The sequence below is a fragment of the Anopheles aquasalis genome, chromosome 2, assembly GCF_943734665.1.
Source record: "Anopheles aquasalis chromosome 2, idAnoAquaMG_Q_19, whole genome shotgun sequence".
NCBI classification, from domain to species: domain Eukaryota; kingdom Metazoa; phylum Arthropoda; class Insecta; order Diptera; family Culicidae; genus Anopheles; species Anopheles aquasalis.
Genome location: NC_064877.1, coordinates 64,123,147 through 64,148,146, shown reverse-complemented (window position 1 = coordinate 64,148,146; position 25,000 = coordinate 64,123,147). Strand labels below are relative to the sequence as shown.

Genomic DNA, 25,000 nt, shown 5'->3' with positions numbered 1-25,000 from the left:
CCGCCGCATCCAGCTCGTACGGATTGCAGAGGAGTGCCTCGTGCATCGTCTCACCGGCACCGGCAAACGGTGACACAACCAGCACACCCGGTGGTTCATGGATCTGGCAGGCGACAAACTCCTTGGCCACCAGATTCATACCATCGCGAAGAGGGGTCACCAGACAGACCGAGGCCTCCCGATAGAACGCAGCCAGTTCCTCCTGCCCGACACACCCGTAGATGTACCGGATCGGTGACCAGTTGGCCGTCGTAAAGCGCCCATTAATCCGACCCACCAGCTGATCCATCTCTTCCTTCAACTCCTGATACTCCTTCACGTCCGTGCGCGAAGGTACGGAGATTTGCAGCAAACTCACGTTCTCCCGGTGCTCCGGATGCTTTTCCAGCAGCACCTCGAACGCTTTCAACCGATTGACCAACCCCTTCGTGTAATCCAACCGATCAACCCCGAGGATGATCTTCTGATTCGTGTTGATCACTTTGCGGGCCGTTTGTGCCAGCTCGACGAACCGATCGAACGGTATACCGATCGGTAGTGGCCGGACACGCACCGACCTTCCACCGTGCTCAACCAGCAAGTTCTTCCGATCCACTCGGCACCCGAGATTGCGCTGGCAGCAGTCGACAAAGTTGAGACAGTAGTCACGAATGTGGAACCCGATCATATCGCACGCCAGCATACCCTGCAGGATCTCGTCCGACCACGGGTACAACCGGAAGATGTCCCACGGTGGGAAGGGAATGTGCAGAAAGAAGGCCATCTGGTACGGCAGGTTCTTCTCGTCGGCCGCCTCCCGGATCCAGTTCGCCGCCAGCATCAGATGGTAGTCGTGGATCCAGATCAACGGTACACCCGGGTGTGTGTTCTTCTTCAGGCACTTCTCCAGTGCTTCGATCGTCCGGGAGGCGAACTCTTTGTTCACGGTGTAGTACGAGCGCCAGTGATCGGCACAGAATGTGGCCCGGCCCGGCATCGAGTGGAACAGGGGCCAGAACGTGCCATTGCAGCATCCGTTGTAGTAGCTATCGAACAACTGCGGTTCCACGTTGACCGAGACCACCTGCTCCGACAGTAGCCCGGCCGTTGGTGTGTTGTCCGAGGGATCCGACTCCGGGATCGGTTCGTTCTCGTCCGTCAGCGTAATGCCGGACCAGCCAACCCACAGTCCTTTGCCCTTGATCACGACCGGTGCCACAGCCGTGACTAAGCCACCGGCGCTGCAGGAGAATGAGGGGGAGAGAGAGAGAGGAGGGTATGATTTGATTCGAGTGATAAGCGAATCCGAAGCGCCTGGATGAGCACGCGCCGCCACACTAGCGCGCCATCAGCACGCTGCTATCAGCCGTCGGTCGAGTGACACTATCCACACTCCATCGCCGCTCTCTCTCGCCGGATGGCCCCGGAAGGTAAACATCGTTTGATCAGTGGATTTAATGGGGGAGAAAAGGGAGAGGAGGGGATGTAAAAAAGCGCCGTGCGGGCGGCACACGCGGCACCAGGGAGGCGATGAGCAAAATCAATATTATGAAGGATTATGAGACCTGGCCCTTGAGCACTGGTGGACTGATAAGCTGTTTGGATGGTAGCTTGTTGGTGTTGTACTCCCTAGTGGATGGTCAGTGGTTTGCTCCCACCCATCCCTTCTCCTTGTTTTGTTCTGTTCTATCTTTCCTGGCGCTATACTAAGTGACGATCACGTGCGCCCGGAATGTACTGGTTACTTCCAGTGTCCAACGGATGGTTTATGGTTAATGAGGGGCGAATTAGGTGAACGATAGGTTTCTGTGTATCGCGTGGCATCTATCCACCGTTACTATGGCAATGCCCATCAATGGTTATATGGATCCGACACGACACCACGTCACAGTGAGACCAAGTTCCTATGCCATCAACCGAGGTAACGGTTACGGTCCACCCCGATAAGTCACCGGCGGTTTACGGCGATTGTAGGGACAGAACAAATGATCGGTGCACGGGCAAACAGGTTCAATATTAGGTTAATAATGCCCTATTGCCGTTCAATTTAAACTCCGAAATGATAAGCCGCGATAGCGGAGGTTTTATGGCCCCTTTGGCCACGTTTCGTGGGCCATTATCGGGGGACACCATCGGCAATAGAGTGGCACGATGAGTGGCGGGAAGAGGCAATAGAGTGGCACGATGTCTACTGCGATGGATTTGAATTTGAAGTTCGTGCTGCCCTGAACCCCACACTGAACTGGGCACTCGGACATTCTCCAGGTCCGCCGCCAAAAATAATCTACCCCAATGATACGTGACTACGTGTCGTCGTCAGGGGAGGACGAGGAGGAAGAGCCAGGCCAGAAGGTCATCCGGCATTGACACACTTTTGATTGGAAAAGGAGACGCGAGCGCGCATCCTCGATCGTCGATCCCCGAAATCCGAGACGAAGTAAACAAAATCCACGAGTTCCACGAGGTCATTTGCGCAAGTGGCCACCGCGAGACCGGGGAACACACGGTACGATTACACTCGCTAGAACCGGAACGCAAAGCAGAAGAAGAACGAGACAAAGAAGAGGCACACCAGAATCCCCGGCGAGAAGGCACAAAAACATCGTTTGGACACTTTGTTGCTCCAACGGCTTATCTCCTGTGGTACGCGTTTTCACAATTCCAGCGTGCGTGCGTGCGCGTGCGCTCCATGACGTAAAGGGCCGGTGGCGGTCATGGGCCACGGACATTCCTTACCTGGCATGACGGCTCAGGGCGCCTGTCTTGGGGTCACGTTTCAGCACGAACGGTAGCCGGTTAGACACGACGATCAGGCTACTCTTGGCGTGAGCTTCCTGCGGTCCCGTGATGGTGATCTCACAATTCGTCGCCGACATGCTGGTTGCTTCGATCGTGCGATTGATAACCGAGGTGGGGGGCTCCGGAACGCGGTGTGTTTTGTTGTCAGACAAAAAAAAACTTCAGAAAACGTTCTTAACGTTGGCTCGTTGAGGTGCCACTCCGCGCACTCATAGCACTGAAGCGTCCTTGCGACACCTTGTTCCGTTCTTCGATGATGCGATCACTAAGAACTGTTGTTGGCGATGCTGCCACTATTGCTGCTGCTGCTTGTTGCTGTTCACTTGACCAACGATGCCGTGATACTGGGCTCTATCCAACGGAGCAGTCGAGATTCAACTGAGCCCCGAGCGCGTTCCGTCACCAGCTGATAAAGGACACTTTAAAGCTCGCTGCTTGGCGAGACCGCGTCTCGCGGTAATCGCGGGGTGAATTGGCCCGCAAACACACAGTCGAGTCGGTCGGTACAATAACAGGGAACAATCCATAATAACAACGGCAACGGAGGGGCCCACCGTTCGACCACTACACACAAGAGGGACTCTGGAGAGCCGATTATGGCCGGTTCGAAGCAGGATCGCTCGATGCTACCAGGCAACCGGGGCCTAGATCAACGTGCCCCCGCCCCGGTACTACCAACACCAACCGATCACAGATCGCCCGAGAATCGATCATCGCTTGGAGCAGCTGCAGCGTTTGGTGTGCGTGCTCGCGACGACGATGACGACTACGACGACGACGACCACGGCGAATGGTTTGTTTAATCACAACAAATCGTAGACTTTTATTTGTTTTATTGCCCAAATTGCTTGCACGGGCCTCGCTGGCGTCCTCGCGGAACGTGGGAGAGGGGCCACCGAGAGAGAAAGAGAGAGATAGAAAGACATTTGGATGGGCGCGCGGACACTTGCAGCAGCAGCGGGCGCAATGATGCGATGCCAAACGCTTTCTTATCAGTGGATTTGGATGGATGGATCCACGGGGGTTTGGAGGAGATCGGGAAAGTTGTTATTGCGCTGAGTGGTGTACGCATACGCCAGATCCTGGGCCGGGCTACCAATTTGTGTATTTGTGCTGCTCTCGGTCAGGGCTCGCACACACAGGCACGTGGAATCGACCAACCGCGAACAAACCCGCGACGATCAGCAAAGATCGGTGCCGTGTGATTAGCGGACCTGGAGTAAGAACCTACTAGACTGCTACCGGACCCAAGCATTCCCGCTATCTCTCTCTCTTCATTGAAAACCGGGGGGATAGATTGCTGCCGACTGGGTTAGAATGGCCATTGACGTTGTCCGTCTCCGGAAGCGAAATAGCGTATCCATTGTGACGTCATGACGCGCAATTAGAAGCTCCCCTAAAACAACCGAGCGACCAATGATCTCCAACGATGCGAATTCGCCGATCCCCGGGGCAATGGTGCTCCATCGCCACCACCACCACCACCACCACCAGCATCGTTCACATATTGATAAGCGATAGCCGCGTCAGGGAAGACGCACTTTGTCCCGGTCAATTGCCGCGCAGATAGAAGACGAAACGATGGATGGATCGCACGCGGATGACGTACTCGGTTCATTATATGCTGGTTGTGCGGGGTGTGGTTCTTGCGGCCTTCGTGCCAAGCCCAGCCCCAATCCGCTGGCAATCCGACGGCGACAAAGAACGGCTGCCTGGCGAGAGGTTATCGCGGTGACACACCGAGACAGTTCATGGTCCGTTTGGAACCTGGCGAAAACTAGAGCGGTCGCTAATCGATCGATCGCGGTGTTGTCGTCATCGTTTGCAACGCAGTTACCCCCGCTTGGTTCGGTTCCGGTGACCCGCATCCAGTTCGCTCCTGTTTCCGCTGTCCTGTTCGTGCAAATGATGTTTAGTCTGGAATGCTGTAGCGTTTCAGAATGCTGGCGCGTGCTAGTTCGATGTTTGTTGGTCTCAAGGAAGGGCGAGGGGCCAATTATTCACCTTTTACCGGTGGGGCTATTTTTGCTTCATTAATCATTCTACCCCCCCCCCCCCCCGTTATGTTGGCACAACGTATGCCGGGATCGGTGTCGCCATCTTGCCATAATACAGACCGATGTTCCATGATCGCAGTGGCGGCGCGTGAGATCGAGTGAATTGATAGTGAATGGATGCTCCACAGCAAAATCTTCCACGAGTCTCGGTTTTCTCGCTTAGTGTCGCTGTTGTGTGCTTCCGTCAATAAACAGAGCTCTCTCGCTTAATCTCGGATTTGATGCTGATTACGCCCAGGCCCGGTGCGAGGAAGCCTGCCTTCCACTGGCAGTAGAGAAAAGCGCAGATTCCGAGAAACATCCTACTAAAAAAAGGACATAAAGGCTGTGTGTTTGTGTTTCAGAACCCCATTTCATTCAGATTTTATTTGGTCATCGTTTTTCCACCTTCCAGTCCAGTGTTTCATCCATTTCCACTGTCCGCCACTACTGCTGCCTTCAATGATTTAAAACCATTCCTAAACAATCGACTAGTTTGTAAATAGCACTACTACTGCTACGTCCATCATCACGTAACATCCGGCGATCGAACACTCGGTGTTGATCGGTCGGTCCGGCTAAAGCACGCACGTTCCCATCCCGTGTACCCGCTGGCCCTGGCCAATGATTATCCTTTCCCTACAAACAGCTTCACGTTCAACCCTAAATTTCAACTTGTACGCTTTAAGATTCGGGAAACCTGCCAAACCTCCTTAAAACCGTCCCGCAGTAGGCTCTGCCTTGGCAACGTGAACAGGGTTTCGATGGTTCTGTTTCGTTGGGCCACCCAGCTAATATGGCGTTTTGTAGATTTTCCTCGGTAATCGCCTCTCTCGGCATCACTCTACTGTCTAGTGGTTATTATCAAAAACACAATTTAACCCCCCACCCAGTACTACTGCACATTTGATTATTGAAATACTTCAATCAACATCTGGCGTATCCGTTGCTCCAATGTTTGAGGATTTATGTCTGCGTGTGTGTTTGCTTATTGTTTGCTTAACTTTTTTCTGCAAATTCTCCTCCCCAACAAAACACCAGCAACAGTACACTTGTGTGAAATCACTGTTCCTTTTTTGGTTGCTTCTGTCGCCTATCGCCTTATATTACAGCAAAGAGTCGGTAAGAATGCGTAGCAAAATGGCAGTTCCCACCATTGCTACTCGGGCTGTCTGGGCTGAGCTGGTATGTTTGCATTCCCCTGGCATCGATTTTTGCTTTTATCATTTGGATTGGTTTTGATTATGTCTATTTATATGGTCGTCTATTGCTGTGCAGACCTGCCACTGTGTTTTGCTGTGCTGCTGTGTTGCAAATGTTCCCGGGTTCTCTCTAACAATCTAAAGCCTTCAGCCACACCGATAGCGCACCGGAACGGCGACGAGACGCAAAAACTCTAAACAAAATTCTTAGTCCACTTTGCGTTAAGATTGCTAATCATCATGATGCAAAAGATGAGGCCGAGTGCGCTGCTGGGTGCAAACTCAACTCAAACGAACAATGTTGCGCTCTGGTGAAATGTCAATAATAAATATGTCGTCGAACGTCGTGATAAGTTAGGTTAGAACGATCAATTAGGTCATGCTTCTGCTACCGATCGGAATGAATCGTTTTGTGGCGGATGTAGAAGCATGTAAAGAGCAGTTTCTCCACCAGTGAGACGGGAGGATTTAGCCACAAACTGAACTAAACTTTCTCCCTGCTGCTGGGGGAAACAGTGTGCGATCGTGTCAAGTGAGTCCGCGCGATGGCGGAGTTGATGGTGATACTTTACACTGTGCTCCATGAGATTGGTGATTGTGAAACGTGATCGGTTGTGGTTTCGAGTAACTTTCCTTCTCTCTGTTCGTCTGTCTGCCTGTCTGCTTGTTTGGATCGCTACAGAAGGTGCGGCATTAAATCAACACCCCCCTCCCCCCCCATTAACAACCCGTGGGTACTCCTTTAACGGATTAATGTAATTAACAGTGATCGGTGCGGTCCTGCCGGTCGGTTGGTCGGTCGTTCGGTTCTATTTCTTCCTGATCCGTTGACCACACTCGAGTCAATAGTACAGCCGGTCTCGCTTCAACTCGTTGTCCAGATCGGCCAGCTGCTGTAGGAATCCTTCGTTCGGGCGTATATCACGGTGCATCCGCACAGTCCGTACCGCTTCGGCGGCCGTCATCTTGCGAGCGATCATCAAATACGCCAGCACACAGGTTGCCGACCGGGACATACCCATCATGCAGTGTACCAACACTTTACCTAGAAAAGAGCATAATAGATGCCAGTTACTCGATCTCGATCTAAAGCTGTTTAGTTGCTCTTTTGCCACTAGCCACTTACCACCACTGTTTATTCCGTTCTCGATGAACTTGGAGGCGATGTAAAAGTATCGGCTGATGTCGGTCGAGGGCTGATCGATCATCGGGAAGCCCATGTACCTGAAAGTGCACCTTGCCGATTTGAGTGATAGTAGAAACCCTGTCCACCCGCTTTGCGCACTACTACTTCTTCGCACGGTGGGAGCGCAGTGTATTTGGTGCTTTTTGTGAAGCTCAAATTTTAGGAAAAAGAAAAAAAGCTACTACCGGAAGTGCGTGTATGTGTGCAAGAGTTGGTGCCAGTTGGATTTGGAGAAAGGGTTGCCTAACAATATGCGCGGATTCATTTGTACGTCGACTATTAACCGCCCAGCTTTGCTTACCTGATGCCCGACATGTCACGGTAGTAGCTGTGGCCCGTATCGACCTGACCGAAGCGTGTTCCTTCCGCCGTGTTGAGCACGTGCGTGATACCGATCAGTCGCAAATACTGTTTGTTTCTAGCTGAGTTTCTGTAAAATGTACAATAACCTTAGACAAAGGTTACATTTTTCTTGCTGGTTAGATAAGGTTCGGTTGTTTGACTTACGCATCACCAATGTACAGCCTGGGGTAGACTTCATCACAGTCAACGTCGTATAATGCACATTCGGAGCGACGGAGGCCGAGCATGGGCCGGCACGGGGTGACCGAGTAGTGGAGGATTCGCTGCAGCTGCCGGCCCGTCGTCTGGTCGGCCATTTTATCGTTATTCCGATAGTGAGTCAGATACTGCGTGTGCGGGGAAACAGGAAACAAAGAGAGCCAAAGAGATAGAGATTTATCATGAGGATGTCTTTTTTTTGTGCTGAACAAGATATGAATCTGACACTAATCACCATCAACATCATCATCATCATCAATAAAAACCAGCGTGCTTCTCGCGAGAGGCTCGCCCCACCAATCAATATACGGCCCTAGACACGCTCGTATGTCGTGCTTGGTGCGAGCTGTCCATCCAAAAGTGAGTCATCAGGAAAGGTGCCGGATGGGTGTAACAGCCGCCAACGCGCGTGCTTTCGTTGGGAGTGAGATTCTTACCGAGCGATAAGCTCAGCTCCGTTGAAGTGACACGCGTCCAGATATGCCACGGCACTCTGTTATCGATCTCGACAGTCAGACTGCTCATCTGCCTCAATTGTGGAAAGAAGGGTTTTTGTTTTCACGTTTTACAATCCTTCTATTGTTTTACCTCCAAGCATCAAGAGGCGCTCGTATGGCGTCAAGAAACAGACGCACGCATCCAGAGTGCCATCTTCCGCTTTTGCACCCCATTAGCAGCCCCATTCCAGGGCGAAACTGTTGGCCGTACAGCAAGAGTTTTATTGTTTATTTATTTATTAGCCAAAGGCATCAGCACAACGGCATCAGCGTCGTCCGCAGCCCCACCAGCCGATTGCGCTAGTGGCAGCCATGTGCCACGTGCCAATGATGGTGCTTCTTTCACCGTGCTAACGGATCGAATAGCGGCGGCAGTGAGCGGCACAAATCAGAAGTTTGCGTTGCCGTTGCGATGCGCCTTTTGTTTCCGACTTATCAGTCTGGCCGATCCATCCATCCGCTCCCTGTCATTTTCATCGATAAACATGACAAAACTAATCCATTACCGTGATGGATACTGGTTCGGTGCGACTTCTTCAGAAGAAGCTCGCACGAAGCGCACCCTTCACGTTCCCATCCCCCCCCCCCCCCCCACTCCAGTCTACGATCACATTATGCTCGATGAATAGCAATGAGCAGCCTTCTTGCGAGCCACGACGAACACGACCAAGAATATGGGATGTGGAGCCGTTTTTCGGGTGGCTCGAGGATATATGCATTGCTCTCTCCCTCTTTCCGTCAAGGATGAGACAGCAGCACCGATGATGATCGGTGACGGCGAAGGGCGAAGCTTTGATGGGTTTGATTTCGAGGGTTTCGCAGCACAACAGCAGCACACAATCGATATTGATGATGACTATGCCAGGGCTATGACTATCTGGACCAGCCGGGCGGATCTGTCTGTTGGTGAGGAAAAGTTTTTCATCGCCCGTTCGCGACAGCGACTCCCCTTGTGCTTATGCTTGATGACTGTGTGAAAAGCTCATAAAAAATGTTTGTTCCAACAATGATCTGACCCCCCGGGCAAGGCCATCTCTAAGGTCTCTAAGGTCTAGGAACGAAAAGAGTTCTGTAGTTCACCTTCTTTAGTGCCTTGGCCATGACGAATTCCTTTCGGGAGTTTGATGGATTTAACCTTCCCTTTTTATCCAACAGCTTTATCGCACTGAACTTCGAAGCTTCACTTCACTGTCACCCTTGAAACGGCTGGAATGTGGCTCCGGTGATTGATACAGTGCGGCAATTGGCCTATTCCCCTGGCACCCTTATCTAGCAAACCGATAAGAAATCCTTGCTCAGGCTCTCAGGGACTACCCTGAAATGGTTCGACAGAATGGTTGACAGTGATACGTTTCACTCGCGCTGACGACGAATGCGACACGACACTTCGCTCCAGCGAGTCACCGGACAGAATGAGTTGGCGTCGCGAATGGAACCAGCTACCGACCGGTGAAGGTGGTCCGAAAACAAAAAAAAAAGGAATTCAGTTCGTGACAGGTAACAAAGTCGACGATGCTCCACTCCGTATTCAAATGCGAATCGTTATGGTCCCTTGCCTCTCACCCCAACACGCATCCCTTATTGGCCTGGACTGGAGACACGGAAACACGAAATACACGCCCGAACTAGTGGCTCGCTACGCCACCACCACGCCAGGTCTATAACCGCAGGTACCAGTGTTTGGTTTGTGACCACCAACAAAGGGGCCAGGCCGAGGCAGAGGCAGTGGCGTTCATTCGTCGGATGAATAATACAACCGAATCGACACAATCGACGGTTCCCTTCCAGAATGCGCGGATCCCTTTCTGTGCAGCACGTGGCTCCCTCTTTCTCTCTCTGTCTCTGTCTCTGCTCTTCCCTTTCACCGACCGGTCCCTATTCACTTTATGCGGCGGAAAATTATCCACACATCGGCGGGGTCGACGATCGAAAACGGTAACGACGATGGTCCTCCAGGTGGGAGGTGAGCTGATAAGCTCAATCCACAATAGCCGCCACCCCCCCCCCCCCCCCCCCCCCCCCCCCGGGGCCACAGGATGTCTCGATCTCGCTGCTAGACGGTCGCCACCCCTAAAAGGATAGCCTCGGAGCTCGAAAGGGTTGTTTCCATGGACCCTTTACCCTGCTCCCTCATTCCATTATTTAGCAAGCCAGGTGACCCCATTGGATAGTGGGACATGACCTGAAAATCGGCTCCCGGTGCGAGGTGTCCCGGCGGATGGATGAAACAGGAAACCCGGTCCGTGGGCGTCCGGTGATTGAATTAAACTGGCCACCTCGTCGTTGGACTCACGCCAGCATCCGCAGCCGAGTGATCATCTATTTTCGGAGATAATGCCCTAGACCGGGTCTAGAGCGCTTCGTTACATCCTGCGGATTCCGGGAATTTTTCCTTATCATCGTCTGCTCTGAGGGGCCTCCAATGGGACTACAAACTGACTGGAACTGTTTGTCATCGGAATCGTCGCTCGTTGGCGATTGGAATCCGGAGGACGTGCTCGTCTGCTCAAATCGTTCCAACGTGACGGAGGCTTTTACACGGAGACAGTAAGCCGGCGAAGAAAGACATTACGGATTCATGGCCCGGGGTGAAAGCGTTTGATTGTAATTTATTCATCCACTTGACGCTTTCCAATTTTGGAAGCGGCCAGCGTGACCGCCTGCAAAGGCTTCATCGCAGACTGCTGCTGTTGTTGTCTACAGAGCGCAGAGGTCCCTGCGGGAATAACGATTGTTCCAGTTCAGCTACACTCTGTGGGCTGGACGGGTGACCCCCGGTCGGTTGATCTACTTTCATCACGTGACTGGTGAGGTTCAAGGTCAAGGTTTTTGACGTAGCTGCCGACGTAGCACCTCGTTACTTGGAGTAGCAGCACGGTAGCATCAGTAGCACTCATTGTTTGAGGTGGATTTGCATTATCCGCTGCTAACACTAGCTGACAGGTTGATGAACATCCTGTCAGCGCGCTCCGATTGGCAACACCTTTCAAAGCTTGTTACACACAATCGAAACCAATTAACAAGCGCAGAAGTTAGTTGTAAGGTAGCTTCTTCCTCGCTGAACAAGAATCCACTTCATGTTGAGTTCGAACAAGGCCTGAGAGTGACTCGTTTATGGCAAACACTGCCCCCCGGGGGGTAGAATTGTGGCGTAGTAGGCTAAGCAAACATGAACCCCTTTTGCGATGTTTACGCTACCGTCGCTTGTGCAACCGATTTGTATATCCTACGTCGCAGAAGTGGACGAAGGGAAATCCAATAAAAAAAAACATGTCCAGTAACATGGACGCCAACGTGGACGGTCGACATGAGTGTCGTAGTAATTTTTCTGCCCCTTTGCCATCTGCGCTCGGTCCTGCAGCAGCTGCTGCTGGCTAGTTTGTTTGCTACAGAGCAATTACAGAGAGCTCCCCATTGGCCGCTTTACTATATGCCAAGTGGGAGCCGTACTCAGACGCATTCCACTCCCTCAGGTATATCAAAGAGGGAGGGAGGAGACGCCCCTTTGCTGACGGCTTTGTAATGACTAGGTCATTGAAGGTCTCCGCATCCTTCGCGTTCACGTTGAGCAAACATTTTCTTTTTTCCAAAGCGTACTCACTACCATGCTAACCGAGGGACCAGTTTGTGTTGATTTGTGCTCCCACGAAGGAGCGGTATGCACGGGAGGACACGAAACAGAACCCCGCTGTGCTTGTTGTTCGAGTTGATGTTCGTGCAAATCGTCGCATGGTCACCGACGGGGGTAGCTACCTGCCAGCTACCTCGGAATCCCCCTTGGGCCGCTTAAAACGGTTGGATGGAAGGGGATGAATAGTGGGACTGGAAATTATTGGGACAAGGTCAGCCGGAAGTTCGCGCTCTTCATCGAGGGGAAAACATTGACCGACGCGTTGTGGTCGCGTTGTTTGAAGGATTGAATCATCGCCTTCCTGGTGAGGCATGCGGCCCGAAGAGAGGAGGAAAAGAGTCTTTGAAAATGGAGCGAGTAAACGCATGGCCACGAGGTCTGTTTGTGTGGTGGAAGTAGTTTCCTTTCCGCACCACGTGTTCGGTTGTGAACGCGTAGTAACGCGTAACGCTTAGTACACTGACTGTCGAATGTTTTAGTACAGAAGGGGATCAGACGTTCATTGGATTACCGATTTGAGTTTGATGTTCCCTTTTGATGGATTTACATTTGATAAATTGTTGAATAAAATTGAAATGTTTTTTTATCTAACATATTTTTTAACTAACCATTTTTTATTGTGGTTTTAGTCATTCTTTTTTAACTGATAAATGCTGATTTTTAACTGATATAAACAGAAATTCATATTACAAAATTCTAACTCACAAACGGTGGAACTGTGTGAAGAAAAATACAATATTTAGGTGAGAGGACATACATTTTAAATCATTAGGAATAGATTGTTGATGAGGCAATTTAGTCAGCGATTATCAAGATGATTGCTTTTAGAACATTTCAAAAATTCCATGAATTGGAGTTGTTTGTAGATTTTTTAAGCTTTATAATACGCTTGTTTCGTTAATGTTTCATAGAGCAACATTAACTACATTATCTCACTAAAAATAGATAAATTTAGTTGATTTCTGCTCGTATTATTGCAACGAACTAGACATACAGCTCATGCCCTGCGCTGGTATGCAATGCACTGCATTCTTCTGCGACATTCTTCTACAAAAGGACAAACAATTTGCGAACCAGAAACGCAATATATCGTGCATTCAAATCGTGATGTGCATCGCATTCCCCGGCGGGCAGCAATATTGTGCTGCCGGGTAAACGCACGTTTTGTCCTCTGTATAACAAATAAGTGCGCCCTACCCTGCTCCTCGCCAATCCAACAGTAGTCAATCCAAATGGGCATTTAGTGCAACGACGCCGTAAATAATAAATATCAGTTACCCGCACTAATGTAAGCACAGCATCGAGATTGATGTACACAAAATTCAAATTGATCCACGTCTCGGCGGACGGAAGGGCGGGATGGCTTGTTTACTATCCCTATTTTAGGTCACTCGTGGAATCGGGAATCTATAGGCCCCCGGCTAGCACCAGCAGACTGGTGCACGGTCCGCTGTATGGAGCCAAATCGATCGATTGGCAGTAAGCTCCCGCGCACCCGTGGAAGGGATGACAAATTGGGAATCATTGAGTGTACCCCAGAAAAGGGGAGTTTGCAATCCCCGGGCCGTTAAGGTAATAAATATTTGCACGTCCGGTTATGGTGGTTATGGTCTCGTTGGCAGTATGCTCCCACACACTCCGACCGATGCCGGAGCGAAGGAAAGAATGATCGCACTAATTAACTTGCGTCTCTGGCATCTCCCTCACTCTTTTTCGTTTTTGAGCGATCGCACTGGCCCGAGTGGCTGGCTTTAATTGGATTATAATTGATTGACTCTTACGAACGCTGGAGTGAGCTTACTGAGGCTGAGCTAGGAAGGAAGAGGCTGTTTGTAGCGCTGCTCGACTGTGTCATGTAATTATTGGTGTTTACGGTGGTTTACGATGTTGTTATGTTGGAGTTGCTTTTGAGGAAGGATGGGTGGGCGAGAACGCGAACCATTTATCGACTTGTCGTCGTCGTCGTCGCCGTCGGTTGATGGGAAAATGCAACCAACCGGAAGTGCCACAAACCGCAGATGGAGTGGCGTTATTGCAATCGAGTTCAAGTTGTGCGATGTTTAAGTAATGAAATTTACTTTGAAAAACTAATTTCAAAAATGAAATCGATCACGTAAACAGTGCTTACTACTACCACTTCTACTACTACACTCTGATAAGCAACATCTTCAGCATCGTCTGCAGCATAAAGATGATTGACGAGCTGCACGTTTCGCTTCTTTGCAGACACTTGCAGAGAGCGTGATAGCTGAGGTAGCATCACCACCAACGGTGACGACCTGCCTACAGTAGTGGCTCCAAATCCACCGCGCCGACGGTTGTCGGCCGTAAATCGAGAATCGTAAACTCGGTCTCGCCAAGTCTCGCCGGGGACGCACGCATCAAGGCTAAGAGAGAGCACGCGTCCCGAGCCGCCGCCGTGCCCCAGGCCACTATCCAGCGCATTCCAATGTCATGAACGTGCTCCCGCGGTTTCACTTCAACGTGTGATATGCTGCCACACATTTTCCTGCGCTCATCCCTCATCAGGTCCTCTCCCTTGACGCGCATACGTCCCTGGCGTGCTTGGCATGGTGGCCGTGTGGCTGCTGGCCGTGAAAGTGTTAAAAATAGTTTTCCACCAAAAGAAGTCGCTCCGAGTCAGAGTCCGCGCCGACACCGACTGCCGGTGCCGTCGGACACTTGTGCCAAACTTCACGCAGGAATGCCAACCTGTCGTTGGCCGTGGCGGAGAGCGAAATGGAGCACAGCGAATGCTTGCGTACGCATACGTACGGCTACAAGAGCGTTTTTTTGTTGGGTGGCGACAGTGTGTCCTCTCTTCGGTGAAAATGGGTGGTTTTGGATTACAATCAACAGTAAGTGGGTTGGTGGGTTGGTTGTGTGATGATGAACAAGTGTCTTAACACTGTTTAGCAGCTTACTGTAATAAAATAACGTCCTGACAGCATCACTGGGATTCTTGTAGCTATTTAGGTAATAAAAAAAGTTTTGTAAATTAATTGGCACAGGTTTCGCATTCCGTTATGGTGCAGGCAATTGAAACGCCCATTCAGTTGCAGCATTCGCGCTGGCCACTCGAAGTAACTAGCGGCAGAGCGAAAGGCGACCACTGTAGCCACTTGACCGACTTCTAATTGAAAGCTAGAGAAGCTAATTGGAGTTGGACAACACTTCTCTTTCAGTAAATTCCTTTCGTTGACCATCGAGGCTATTGCTCCCTTTTCAAAGGAAACACAAAGCTAAGGCACGTTCCCGGTCCTAGGTCCCAGGTGTTGTTTCATTCCTTTTTCGCTCCATTTTCACGGTCAGCTTCGACCTTGGCCAGCGAGTCCTGGTGGTCACGATCATTCCCTCTTTCTATTGCGCCTTTCTATAACAGCAGCCATCCAGCGATTCGCTCGTGATTACGTTCCCTCGAGTCCTCCGGGGGTCCCCAAAGCAGCAACAAATGCTGAGAAATATTGATCCCTTCCCATTCAACACGCAACGTAGACCTAATGCCGTAATAACTCCCGGGATTCCGTTGTACGTGCCCGGATCGAGGGCTTCCTGCGCACCCCAGGCGGGGATTTATGCGTGAGAGGAAATGAATTTTCACGGAAAATTAAACGATGATGAGGCATAGCTCACTGGCCAAGATTGCTGCGGAAACGAATGGCGACGAATTCATCACGCGCAAATGGAGGCGCCCAGTAGCTCACTCTTTCGATGGCTTTTCCCCCCAAATTAGAAGGTCCTGTGGCACTATAAAAGGGACTAAAGATAAGCAATTTAAGGGCGCTTTCGATAAGCGCTTATGAAAGTTTAATAATGTCGCTTTTGTGGAAAGTTCCACTCGCCAACGTTCCTGTTTACGAGCTAGGGAGGACCAGCCCGTCTTGGTCGTTAAGCCGCCCATGCTGCAAATCGTTTCAAATTATCACAATCTAGGCTAACAAGTGTATATTTAAATTCCGACAAGTACTTAACCCCCCTCTATCTCTCTCTCTCTTCCTCCCTCTCTCACCTCACGATACCATGTCACCGATGGTGTCATGGTCGCGTGGCCCAGTGACTCGTACGCGCATTATTGCCGCTTTATTGAACCACCAAGGGGTGGTTCGGTCATTTAACCCCGGGATGACCCGGGTACGACACCCGATACGGCAGAGCGGCAACCCGGGGCAGGTTTAACGGGTTTCTGGTGCTGCTCTTCGTCTTTCTTACGCGACGCGACGAGTACGTTGCTCTTACGAGGTTCCCACGAACGCGCGATCAACAGCGAAGCAACGAGACAAATAAAACGATCGTAACAAGAACGCCAAAACAGGGTATACCGACCGTTCGTTCCCTCTTCATCCCCCCGCTCGCCCTCATCGTAACAATGAGTTCTATTTTCACCACTTGACGCGCGCCACGCCTCGCCTGCTCGCATCGTAAATATTATCGTTTCGCGTTTTTCGTTAATATTTATACGCGGTTTTTTTCTTCCTTTTTCTTCTTGTGTCCTGGGGGTGGGGATGTGTAGCGAAAGTGAAACCCCCATGCAGGGGGGTGAGTAATGCGTGTGAAAATACACGAACTTATACTGCCACGGACAGTGTCTGGTGCAGCTTGAATCTCTTCTCCGGAGTATGGAACGGCCAGGGAGTAAAGGAATTTATGGATTAAGTTTTGCCAGAGTGTGGCGAGCGTGTCTTTTTGTCTGGTGCTTATAGCGAGTGAGTTGATGCATCTCGACGCGACAGCCCACTTGCAACATATGTGCGCTCTCTGGGCGAGCGATGTACGAGCAACTTTTGCTGCGGTTAGAACAAGGCACAACCGCCCTGATGGATGGGCCACGTGCCCGGGGAGGGAAGTTTATTTTTAGCAATTTGCATATTACATTCCATCGTAAATTTGTCGCTTTTTGTGCGGTGTGTGTTTCAGGTAGGATTTTCGTGTTGCAATCCAAGCAGCCTGTTTTAGTGTTTTTAGACATTTTGTTTTGTAATCATCTGAGAAGCATGAACACGAAACAAATGAGAACGCTTACGATAATTTATTTCCCGTTTTTCTAATGCTAAATTGTCGAAAATTAATATAAATTTCTCATTCCAGTACGTAATGCAAACGAAAGCGCTCGTAAAATAGGTCCCACTTGAACTTTAAACGTAGCGCATAGCTAGCGACAACCTCTCCGGCACCGACATCATAATTATGGTCCCTTGCAGCCAGGCCTTGCACAACATGATGTTACTAATTTTACCGGTTAGAAGGTTGCAGCGGCTCCGGCGGCTCGCTCGCTCTACATTGAGGTACCCAGAATAGAACGTCCGCGCCCCCGTGCCAGCAACATCACCGCTGCTTCCGGCCACGAAGCGTTGTTCCGTTCGTCCGCTGTTCTTAGCGAACTCTCTCTCCCTCTCTCCCCCGCTCTGAAAACTTCTTCCCAGCGCGCGCTTAAAAGGTCTCTCTCGCTGCCACAATCGGAGCGAATGCAATTGCATTCCGACTGCAGCAGGCAGCATATTTGCATTTGCGTCGGTCCGTGCAGTGCTCTCGCCCACCATCAGCGTTCGCTCGGTTGCTAAAGTTCACGCGCGTAACCCCATCCGTAGCGGGATCGTTTATCAACGGTACGCGTGGCAGCTAAAAATGGGATGGAACCGTTCGCCCCCGGGGGATGGATGGCGCAAAAAGGGGGGGGGGGGGGGGTGTCTTCTCCCGGAATCGCGCGTCGCTTGGCTTCACTCACGCTCCACGACACAGAAGGTGGTGATAATGGATATAATTAGATTTTGTTTGCGTTTCTCCAAATAAGGTGTGGACCACCTACGGCCACCGGTTTATTCCAGCTCGGGGAGGGGATGGAGTTAGCGCGCGTGGAGTCGCGCGGTCAACAAGCGGACATGAATGGACCACCCTGATACCACCGGAACAGTGGGCAATGTTTGGTGTTTTTTTTGGCGACCGTTGTAAACACGGCGGCAACTTACTATTCGCGAATGTGACCGAAACGGGTTGTTTTTTTGCACGATCACTTCCATTTCTAGGTTATGGCGTCATTGTAAGACAACAAACAGAATAGAATGTAGCACAGCGTCTATTGCGTCGAATGAATCAATCACAATGATCGATCAGTCTTTATCGAATGAGATCTACTGTTTACTTCATTTGTTCACTCGCTCGCTCGCTCACTGATCTATTTCCGTTCGATGCAGGCCCCCGGATGCACTAAATCCCCCCCCCCCCCCCCGCTGGGAGCGCTGCGAACGAGTCATCATCATCAAATCGAATCAATTGGATAACGATTGGATGCTCTGCCCTGTTGCCGGACTCCCTTACGCCCCCACACATCGAAAGCGACAACAATGGTGGCGGAAATCCAAGATCGGATCTGTAGCACAGCGTCTCGTAACGGCGCCATTCGCTCGGTGCTAGTCCGATGCGCATCACAAGCGTACGAGTGAGTCAGACAAAGGGCTACCGTGTTCCGTTCCGGTTCGGTTCCGGCAATTTGTTGCACTAATCATCATCGATCAGTGATCAGCCAGTCAGCTAGAACACAATGGGGGTTAGTCTGTGCACGGCTGCAGATCGGAGTCGCTATATTTAGTCGAACAGAACTATGTAGCTTTGTTTTTTTTTTTAAACGGAATGCTGGTGCTACTGCTGCTAGCTTATTTAAAGGTAAACGGAACCCTCCCACAAAACCACAATCCTAACCAGCGGTGAAAAGAAATTTCCCAAAAACAACCCCTCGTTAACCAACCCGCTGGTTCCGTATCGGCGATCTTTCCCTCCCTGGCGCTCGCTGAAAACACATACCGCGTATCTCCAGGACATCGTGTCGTTTTGGTGTGGTGTGGTTGTTTTGTTTAATCGATGCCCCTTAGGCAATTTCCGCGGACGAACTGCAGCTGCTAAACACCCGGATAGACCAATCTCCGTTCTCCGCACCGGCTGGGCGCCCAAGGACCTAAGGGGTTTCTATTTTGGAACACAAAACTCACTCACTTCGATTGCTATTTCGATTTTCTATTCACTTTCCCCGGCACGGCACTAAATGTTGTGTTGGTAAAATTTGGCTTTTCCTTCGCCGAAAAATGGAGGACTTGAACACTTTCCTTTCCAAAACGTTTCGCGCTTCCTTTCCACCGGTGGACAATGTTCTACGTGACGCAATCAGAGTAAACAAACATTCGAGCGAATCCGCCCCGCCGTCCAGGGCACTCGAGAGTATATTTTACCGCAAAGAACAAACAACCCCCGGTTCTGTCGGTCTTGCTCGGTCCGGAACAGCGCAAGCTGTCACTCTAATTCTCTCTCTCTCTCACTGTCGGTAACGCAGGAAAAGCGTTAAGCGATGGAAGTGCGATGGAAAATGCGAAAAACTGCTGGAAAAGCTCGAGTGTTGTTCCCGCGGGAGAGGGTGCACGGTCCTGTCTGTCTGCTGGCAACCAATCCGAGCCGCGGTTCGAACTCAACTGAATGCCAAACCGAGCAACCAACCGCTCGCCGATCACCTCCGAACAACGGGGTTCAGTGCGACGCCCGGGGGGTGGCCGCGGGGAAAACAAATGCATCCACCCCTCAGCGACGGAGGATCAAGGGGTGCATGGGAGGAGCAAGTTGGTGTGTTACTCATCGCCCACCAAGGTACCACGGCTCACGATTCACGTTTTTCCACCCCAAAGGGTGGTGCTGCCCACCTCACCCCATCCCATTCTACCAATACTGCTGCAAGTGGCGAAAAACGAAAACAAATCCAACGGATGGATCGAAACGATTTTCCACACCTGTTGGTGCGTGGTGGTGGTGCGTGGTGGAAGGGTGGTGGTTGGTTTTTCATTTTCCATTTTACGGGGAACGTTGCCATCGGCGCCGTTCGTGTTGCTCGTGTGTTGGTGTCGGTCGGTGTAGTGGGCCAGCGAACCAGCCGTAGCCTTTCTCACTTGTTGGTTTTTGGTCCCTTTTGGTCGCGATGACGCGCCGCGTGGTTGGCGGTTGGTGTGTGGTGGCCGTGAATGATCACGACGTCACAAAGTTTTCCACCGGAACGAGAGAGAGGGGGAGAGAATGTATATGTGTGTGAGGACAGGCGTGTGGTTCGTGTCACTCGTGCGATGACTAACGCACGGTCGTGTGCACGCCTTTTGATTTGTGCCGCGCGGTTTATTATTCTTCGCACGAGATTTTCATCTTTTTCCATCGGCACTTCTTTCGTTGGTCTTTGGCTAAAAATACACATTCAAGCGGAACGGATGTGGGGCTGGTCGGTTCGGGTGGGATGATTAAATCACGTCAGATGAACTGCATAAACCACTTCGGTTTCAATTAATTACAAGTTGCCAAAAATGGGATCCGTTTAGATTACGGTCACGAGTGCTGTTTTCGACAACTTAAGCTTCCTTTTCCTCGAATCTGCGACGGATTACCAGCATGTGCCCGGTGGTTCCTTCTATTTTGGATATTTTACTTGCTTTATTTTAAAGCTGAACCTTTGAAAATCATTGTTTTAAGTTGTAAGATGATAATGAAGCTAAACCGAAATAATCACAGTTATCTTTTATACAGCTACAGCTATCTGATCCTTTTGTAATTTTGAACACTATACATTGCCTTCTTATACGTTTACTAGCAAGCTCCGAAGAGTTATTTTTTCTCAGATTGAATTATCTTTTTTGAAACAGAAACACGAAAACGCAAAAGTGAATCATTTTCAAAAATGAGAAAAATCTAACTCGAACGTATTCGCTTAAGAAATTAATTATCTAGTGAAAGAGTATTGTTGAAGATTGTTTTTATATCTCGAAGAATCCAGCACCGAGCAATGATATCCAACACAGAAAATGAATAATTTCATCGATTTTGTTCTGGAACTGATGTCACTGCTGTCTGTTTTAGACATTTTTCTTGTGACCCAGTGAATAAATGTTCATGGAAAATTGTGATTTAATGTGAAATTGATGAAAAAATTATCGTGCGCTATCACAAAGAAATCGCTAAAATGGTTATTTCAACTGAATTAGCGTTACCTTCCTCCGCAAAACGCTGTACCATTAGAGGAGCTTTGCTTTTTCCTTCGTTTCTGCGATTCAATCTTTTTTGTGTATCTTCATTACTATATCAACAGCCATACCACAGTTCCTGCGAGGTGAATAAACCACGGAGCGTGTTTCTCTTGAAGTTCTTTGCAACGAAAAGTAAAAATTTCCTTTCATTTTCAATTATGAAACCGAATTTTGTTGCTATTCCACTCGGCAGCGTTTGTGTAGTAATATTTTCGAAAAATCAGTTTCCTTTCTTTACGATTTTTTTTCGGAACACGGAAGGCAAGGAAAAATGATTTTCCCTTTCGGCGCACTGAATAGCTTTTGCAGCTTTTTCTTTTTTGCTTCACCCAAGCCCCGGGCCCTTTATGACCATTTTCCCCCATCGGAACCTTACCCGGGCGTTCACAAAAGTGTTTTCCACATCGGACGACCCTCGCTTGGAGCGCGCCCCGGTGGGCCATTGTTTAGGGCCAGCCAGCACCAAAAGGACATCGACCTTTTCTCCGCTTTCGCATCTTTGCTGTCAGCGCGTCTCAAGCAATCCAGCTTCGAGCCGACGATGCGTGAGCACAGCAACTACAACACAGCCCGGATTCCGTGTTCCGTTCTTCAACTCGAGCCAAGACGACAGGCCACGGGCTCGCTACCCCTTCACCACCACCACCACCATCACCAGCAGACGTCCCACTAAACATGGTTCGTTCGTTCGGAGGACGATAATGATGATATTGTCACGCTTCATTTGTTGAAAGTGTGCGGCGGCACCAGGCGGCCCCTTGGCAACCGATCGCAGGCGTCGGCTGGCGACGCTGGATAGCGAATTCCTCGAGGAAAATACCAAACGACAACGCCACCTTCGATGCCGATGGTGGCCAAAACGGGGAAGTGGCTTGTCAGCGAAAGACCCGAAAGTCGACATTGACGCTCATTAGAACCGATGATTCGACCGGGCCGCTCTTTAGAGGAGGAAAATTGGATTCCTTTTTCGCCGGACCGGGAGTGTAATAGTTGCCCAGCTCCGAGGAAGGGGGCGGGTAGCGACCGGCGAATTGTGATCTGAATCGAGTGAGACTTCACCGAAGAAACCGGAACTTGCGTCACAATGTTGCATCAAAGGCGCCCTCAGGGTCCCAGGGCGAAAGCGAAGTAATTCCCTTTTTAAGGATTCGCTCACTAGCCGTAGATTGAAAGAAGGAAATGATCCCAGGGTCGACGAATTTTGATTTGACGGGAAACGCGTCTCGGTTGCCTGGGGCCCTTTTTGCCTTTGGGATCTTTCGGTTTTATTTCGGTTTTTCATTTGCCGAAGACTTACAACCGGAAAGGAATGGCACGCGCTTGATTATTAAATATTTCGTTTAATTTGCAGACAAGACGAGAAGAGCGGAAGGAGTGGATGTTAACTGTTCAGTGGGTGGCGTAGTTTTGTAACATGGACCGAGCAGTGCTGTTATAGGCTCTCTCTAGAGCGTGCTCTCGGTGCTCTTGCTAAAAGCTCGATACACTATATTTTCTGGGCGTAAAGTTGGGCCACACAGTTGAGTTGAATACATAATGGATGAAGGCACACATACAGCACAGCTTGATTTTCCATCATTAGCGAACGAAAGCGAACCATGTTTCGTTTCGTTTTTCTTCGTTTCTTTGGATTTGGCTCGGGATATTTATTCATGAGCAGTGCCGTTAATGCTGGATACGTATCGCGGGCATAGTAAGGCTGCTCAGCATAATGCTTGCCTGGAATCCAGTAAAAAAAAATTAGGAGAACCCATTGCTCCTTCGTAGTTTCTTATCGGCTGATGAAGGACTTGGTTTTAATCCGCTCGGCGCTTTAGAAGAAAAATAGTTCAGCGAACGTACGGGTGCGTTGGTGTCAAGGACACGCGGACACAACTACAAATCCCAACTTAAGCCAGTTCCTAGGCCTAGGCGGTCACTTTGGCTCATTTTTCAATCGCCACAACATAATACTTTCAACCCCAAAAATCCCTGCACCCGGTAGACGAGGACGCCATTCGATGAAGGCTCGGCCTGGACCCTCGTCAACGCTAAGACACCCACAAAAACACCAACACCGAGCTTTTCCGAGAGAAACGTCTACGCGCCACAAAAGATTCGAGAAGGAAAATCCAAAGTAAACACCGGCGACCGCGTGAGGACCGCCATCCCATGGCTTGCTTTGGGCCGGTACGAAAGTCGAGCCGAGTAAGCATGATAAGCTTTCGGTGTTTTGCCGCGTGATTTTCCGCTTTTTTTTGGGCAGCAAGTGTTTCTGTGTGTGTCTCCGTCTTCGGAGGAAACGGCCCACAAATCATCAATCATCCATCTGCTAGCCAGCGGAACCGTTTTCCGTCTGGAAAAGCGTCTTTCCACGAACGCTCATGTGATTTTCCCGAAACCCAAGAGCGACTCCTCCCCCAAAAACGGGAGATACTCATTCCATACGACTCGTAGTACGCCGCTTCCCGGTAGTTTAATGACCGTTTTACGGCTTCTCCGGCGACGGCAGATAGCAGGAAACAACAAACAACAACACCGAACGCCGACGCGGGAAACTGGGGAGGGTGCTACCGAGAATGAAAAGAAAAACGGAGAAAAAACCAATTCCAAATACCCTCCCCGTGACCGTGAACTTTAACTGCGTCTCAGTTCCAGCTCAATTCCAGCTCAGCCCAGCGTGTTGCTAGCTGGAGCGGGAGAAAATGGCGGGCCGGCGTGCTCCCACAAATTCTCGACGCAAACATGCGATGCCGTCGAGTGCCACGCGAGAACGCGGTTAGAGATACTGACAAGATACTAGAGAGACTCGGGCACATCAACAACGAATGCAAACGAACATGCAAATCATCAACGACAACGACAGTAGCACAGTCGAGAAGGGGGGGTATTAAATATGGCGAAACACTTACACAGTTGCGGTTGCGGCGATTCCACGGTGGGTGTCGGATCGTGATGGTGGAGGCGCCCTGGCCGAGGCACACACGTTGGCTGCGAGTGCAACGTGATGCAACCGCAGCGGCAGTCCACGATGCCGGTGTTGTCAGGGAGGTAGAAGGGTGGCCAGGAGGAGGTGGGTGGCGTGGATAAATAACAATTTATCACCCCCGGAGACGGACACGAGCGGGGACAGTAAACTTAATTAAATATCCAAACACCGGGCGCGTCAGATGGACTGGCTGGTTGGCTTCCCGCTGCTGTTACTACTGGAGCAGATGGGATTCCGGGGATGTTTTTTCGCACTTTTAGGGTGACCAAGCGGTGGTACCTTCACCCTTTCCCGTGGGGAGGGTAGGTTTACCACGGAACACACGAGACCATGTGATCTACGCCGATTTCCTGCTGCAGGTCAGTGTAGTTGAAGCGCTTTCGCCGTCACATCACTTGGTACTGGTGTACTGGGAACAACGTAAAATACGACGCAAAAAGGTCCTTTTCCCGACTGGCCTGCCGGAGGCCGTTTATCCGATTTTGCTGTTCCCGTTGGACCCCTTCCCTCTAGCCTCTCCCCCAGCACCGTGGCTCCAGCTTATGTTGACTTTCGCTGGCGTCGGAGACAACAAAAACAAGCTTCTCAACGGAGGCACACACTCGCGCACACGCGCACAGGACCGTATAAGGATACTCTATATTTGCTACCGAAGCTTGACGATGCCAATGCGGCGGCCACGGACAAGTTGGCGCGACTTTCGTCGGCTGCGAGCGAACGTTGAATGACGTAGCTGGCGCACGGCGAGCATCTCGTAATCGACCCCCGGCGGTGCGGCGGCTTCAGCAACGAACGAGCTGCTGGAGTGGGAGCATGCCGGCAAAATGTTGCTCGTGAGAAAGCCGCAGCCAGCGATCCCGTTGGGTCATATCGGTATCAAAACATTCGCGCTTTCTGTCCCAGAGATTGCTCACCAGGGGGAAGATAAATGTTCTGTTCTCGGGTCGGCACGACTACTCGCACTCGCGAGTCCTGGCGCTCGCTCGGCAGAGTTGAATGAGATGACGTAGTGGGATGGCGAAGCGAATCGTACGCTACAGCTCTGTTTCATACGCCGTTTCTTACGATGGATAGTGTTGTGGTTAAAATATGGAGTGAAT

General features: G+C 50.5%; 2 protein-coding genes across 3 annotated transcripts in view; both read right to left on the bottom strand.

Moving 5' to 3' along the window:
- Positions 1 to 3,181, bottom strand: part of LOC126570607 (uncharacterized) — a 4,950-nt gene extending 1,769 nt beyond the window's left edge. Inside the window, exons 1-2 of the mRNA XM_050228516.1 lie at positions 2,716 to 3,181; positions 1 to 1,220 (exon numbers count right to left, since the gene is read on the bottom strand). The exon at positions 1 to 1,220 is cut by the window's left edge and continues 205 nt beyond it. Coding sequence (XP_050084473.1) covers positions 1 to 1,220; positions 2,716 to 2,855 — 1,360 coding nt within the window. The 5' untranslated portion in view covers positions 2,856 to 3,181. The remainder of the gene's footprint in view (positions 1,221 to 2,715) is intronic.
- Positions 3,182 to 6,735: 3,554 nt separating this feature from the next.
- Positions 6,736 to 19,330, bottom strand: LOC126570670 (dual specificity protein phosphatase 3). Of its 2 annotated transcripts, none has more exons than XM_050228606.1 (5): positions 18,687 to 19,330; positions 7,710 to 7,891; positions 7,504 to 7,632; positions 7,143 to 7,252; positions 6,736 to 7,061 (listed from the first exon to the last, which is right to left on the bottom strand). In XM_050228606.1, the coding sequence occupies exons 1-5, from the start codon at positions 18,702 to 18,704 to the stop codon at positions 6,859 to 6,861; spliced, it is 642 nt and encodes a 213-aa protein (XP_050084563.1). In that variant the 5' UTR covers positions 18,705 to 19,330; the 3' UTR covers positions 6,736 to 6,858. The 2 variants fall into 2 exon arrangements, with proteins under 2 accessions (XP_050084563.1, XP_050084564.1); XM_050228607.1 differs by having other exon boundaries at positions 7,143 to 7,240.
- Positions 19,331 to 25,000: the final 5,670 nt, after the last annotated feature.

Coding starts and splice junctions, on each gene's coding strand:
- LOC126570670 (XM_050228606.1), bottom strand. Junction 7,253..7,503: donor CGTGACATGTCGGGCATCAG/GTAAGCAAAGCT, acceptor CAAATCGGCAAG/GTGCACTTTCAGGTACATGG. Junction 7,062..7,142: donor GAACGGAATAAACAGTGGTG/GTAAGTGGCTAG, acceptor GCTCTTTTCTAG/GTAAAGTGTTGGTACACTGC.